Source organism: Mesitornis unicolor, unplaced genomic scaffold (assembly GCF_000695765.1).
Source record: "Mesitornis unicolor isolate BGI_N332 unplaced genomic scaffold, ASM69576v1 scaffold44751, whole genome shotgun sequence".
In the NCBI taxonomy this organism is placed as follows: domain Eukaryota; kingdom Metazoa; phylum Chordata; class Aves; order Mesitornithiformes; family Mesitornithidae; genus Mesitornis; species Mesitornis unicolor.
The window spans coordinates 3,252-7,280 of NW_010162903.1; the positions used below are offsets into that span (position 1 = coordinate 3,252).

At 53.1% G+C, this 4,029-nt stretch overlaps 1 protein-coding gene across 1 annotated transcript in view; it reads left to right on the forward strand.

Annotated features, from left to right (window-relative positions):
- The first annotated feature begins 283 nt into the window (after positions 1-283).
- SLC25A44 (solute carrier family 25, member 44) overlaps positions 284-4,029 on the forward strand; it is a 4,577-nt gene continuing 831 nt past the window's right edge. Inside the window, exons 1-2 of the mRNA XM_010193749.1 lie at positions 284-905; positions 3,368-3,495. Coding sequence (XP_010192051.1) covers positions 284-905; positions 3,368-3,495 — 750 coding nt within the window. The remainder of the gene's footprint in view (positions 906-3,367; positions 3,496-4,029) is intronic.

The following is a 4,029-nucleotide window of genomic DNA, read 5'->3' on the forward strand; positions in this document are numbered from 1 at the left end:
TGCGTGCGGTTGGAGCTCCGCAAGGAGCTGCGGTGGCGTCAGACGGTGCCACCACCAACCACACTTGCTGAGCTGACAGCCCCACGTCGTTTATGCGAGGGCTTTCCGTTTACTTCGGCGACGTAGGCCGCTACAGCGACCTCAGGCGCTTTGTCACCTGCTCGTTTCAAACACCAGCGCTCCCAGTCTGACCAGTTCAGAGAGGAAGGCCCGGCCTGGATGCGCTCCGTGCTTTTGAGGTAGATCTGGGGAGCTGCGCCTCTCGTCCCCGCTCCGAGGAGCCATGGAGGACAAACGCAACATCCCCATCATCGAGTGGGAGCACCTGGACAAGAGGAAATTCTACGTCTTTGGGATTTGCATGACTATGATGATCAGGGTGAGCGTGTACCCCTTCACGCTCATCCGGACGCGGTTGCAGGTTCAGAAGGGCAAGAGCCTGTACAACGGGACTTTCGACGCCTTTGTGAAAATCCTGCGGACAGAAGGGACGGCCGGGCTCTACCGTGGTTTTTTGGTCAACACCTTCACCCTCATCTCCGGGCAGTGCTACGTGACGACATACGAGCTCACCCGCAAGTACGTGTCCCGCTACAACAACAACAACGCCGTGAAGTCGCTGGTGGCCGGCGGCTCGGCCTCCTTGGTGGCCCAGAGCATCACCGTGCCCATCGACGTCGTCTCCCAGCACCTGATGATGCAGAGGAAGGGGGAAAGCATGGGCAGGTTCAAGGTGCAGAACCAGGACGGCAAGCGGATGTTGGTCTTTGGCCAAACCAAGGACATCATTGTGCAGATTTTCAAGGCCGATGGCTTTAGAGGCTTCTACAGGGGCTACGTGGCCTCTCTGCTCACCTACATCCCCAACAGTGCCGTCTGGTGGCCCTTCTACCACTTCTATGCGGGTAAGCGAAGGGGAACTTTGGATGTCTCCTGTCCCAGCAGACCCAGAAACCCCTCAGATTGACTCTGAAGCTGTGCTTTGCTTTCTCTCTCTGATTTGGGATGGGAAAAGAAATTGTCTCGTGACAGATCGCTGTATTCTGCAGGCGTTGGGCGGGAGGGTAACAGAGCAGTGTTGTTTCAAACGCGGAGTGTCGTGGTTTAGGGCTGGGCTGGCCACTAAGCCCTGGTCAGATGCTCTCATTAACCCCTCTCCCCTCCCCAGAAGGGAAAAGAGAAGAAGGGAGAGAGACTTTATGGGTTGGAAAATAAAACAAACAGATTGAATGAAACAACAATACTGATACTACAGGATAGTGATGTAAATAGGAAATAATGGAATAGATACAGATATGTACAAATATAGATACAAAACCAATATAAAATCCTCCCCCAGTGACGATGATGTCCCCAGAGGCTCTGGGAGCACTGGAAAAGTCCCAATGTGGACCCAGCAGCAGGGGGAGCTGATGCAGGAGCACAGGGCTCATCAGAACCAGAGGCAGCCGAAGCAGCAGGGTCTGCTGGGCCTTGGGCCATTGCAGGGGTGGAGAGGGAAGGAAGGGTCCAAGCTGGAAGGGTGGAGATCCTGGTGATCCCTGGGCTTTGCACTGAGTGTGGCGTGTGTGGGATGCAATCCCTGGTTGGGCAGGTTTGGGTCTGCTCCTCCTGTAGGTGCAGACACGGCCCCCGTGGTGAGAGTGGCCTTGCCATGTTTCCATACCATACAAGCACTATCACTTGTAGCAGCACACACTGTCTGGAAACCGTGCTGCTGGTTTCAGCAAGTTCAGCCACTGAGAAGAGACTGAGCTGAAAAGTGAAGTCACTGAATAGAAAATCAGTTCTGTTTGGCTCAAACCAGGGCACAGAGTTAAAGAATAGGGGTCTGAGTGCAGGAGGATTGAACTGGATGGCTCTAGGCAGGAGGAATTGCATCTCCTTTGCCTTTCTCTTCTGCTAATCCCAAATAACGTTTGCTTTCTGCACAGAAGTGTTTTGAAGCCACTGGGTGAGTGTAATTCACCTTTCAGTTCACACGGACCTGGGAGTCTCACGTTAAAAAAAAAAAAAGAGACTTCCAGAGCCACAAACCCCACAGCAAAACCAAACAGCGGGCGGACGAAGGCCACATCTCCCGTGGTGCTGTGCCAAGGTCATGCTTCAGTTTCTGCAGCTTTAAAACCGGCACCCAGCCTCGTGATACAAAACCACACGTAACAGCTTGTTCTGTCTCCCTATCTCAGCTCTGGTGATCCCCAAGGCGTTCCCAGATACTGAAGATATCGCCCAGCCATGGTTTATTTCCCCAATAATCCTTTTAGATTTCTGTCATGTGGTTTTGCCCGTGGTTTTCAGACTAATATTTACTTAATGGCAATCTACCTCAATGAAATTATAGTGGGAGGCTTAGATTTCGCTGTGCTGGGCTTAAAGTTTATCACTTGCTTTTAAAATTACAGGTGTCTCAAGCATCTACTTTGCTTCTCAGAGTGGGCACGCTCTGGTAGCTATGGGGAGCCCTGGTTATGGGTCAGTGCTGCTTTTAAATGGTAACAGCAGCTCGGGGATCATGGTCTGGTCTGAGCTTTTGGGGAGCGCTCCCTTCGCTCCCAACATCACCACTTTTTAATATCAAAAATCCCCTGTACTGATTGTAAGACTTCCACACCAAAGAGATCCAAAAGGGGAGGTCTGAGAACAAGTGAGCTGATATGGAGAGAACAAAGCTTGCTCCAAATGTTGCTCTCTTTCCTGGTCTCCTGCAGCAGGAGGAGAATCCAAGTGGTGCTGTCAGTCCAACTCCTTTTTGGCTGCCTGTCCCCATCCCCAGCCTGGTGGCCCTGGCTGCCAGCAGCGAGGGTCACCCAACCCTCCTGGGGACTCAGATCCGCGCTGTGGGGCACGGACGGAGCGTCCTCCTCCCCTCCTGTGGGATAAACGCATCAATCACAGAAAATGGGACTTTGGGACATGTGGCTTTACAAGTTAAACCAAGAGTGGGAGGTTCAAATGCTGTTTGCCAGGCGATGGGAGCAGAGCGGGGCAGTCCCTGGGATGAGCAGCACCTTTCCTGCTTCAAGATCCCACAGTGGATGACAGCTTTCTGGATCCATGTCTGGATCCGTGGGTAGCCTCCTCGGAAGGTTTTAAAGGAGGGGGGTGAATATTGAGTATTTCCATGCTCTGCTTTGGGGACATCCAAGCTTATTCTGCCTCCTTTGCCCCCAGCAGGTCTAGGGGTCTGTGTTTGAGCTGATCCAAGGCTGTACGATGTAGCACGAGGCTGATGGGGAGTTCATGGGCTTGCTCCGTGCTCTTTGCTGACTTTCCAGTCAATGTAGACAGGTTGTGGCGGGTTATAAATCAGGCTAAGTTAGCATTAAATAAGTTCATCTAAAACTTTCCTCTTTCCCATTCCCAGAGCAGCTTTCCAGCCTGACTCCTAAGGACTGTCCCCATCTTCTCCTGCAAGCAATATCGGGGCCCCTCGCGGCCGCCACGGCTTCCACGCTCACCAACCCCATGGACGTCGTCAGGGCTCGGGTTCAGGTAAGAGCTCGGCCTGCTCGGCACGTCTGCCCGCAGCAGCAGCGTGGAGCAGGGTGGGGTTTGCTTGCAGCACTTTGATCTCTTGTGGCTTCAGGTAAATGCTCCCCTTCCTTCCCTGTCTGTAGGGTTGTCTCGTCCTAGATATCACGCTGCTTAATTTGCAGTCGGCGTTAATAGGCGCAGTTCGGGTCGCCTGAGCTGGCTTTGCCTGCCTGGAGTGTTCAAATGAGGTTCCCCAGCAGATGTGGAAAAGGGGAGGTGCTTCCAGCAGGGTCAGTTTTAGTGAGACTCAAGCTGTCACGTTGACCCAACCCCTTCTAAACAGGGGCAGATGGGAGGAAGGAATAGGCAGAATTGAGAATTGCATTTACCACTGCCTCTTTAAGACTTCTTGGGGGGTTTTCACAGAATCACAGAATGTGAGGAGTTGGAAAGGACCTGGAGAGCTCCCCCAGTGCAACCCCCCAGAGCAGGGGCACCAGAGCAGTCACCCAGGAACACGGCCAGGGCTTTGGGGGTCTCCACACAAGGAGA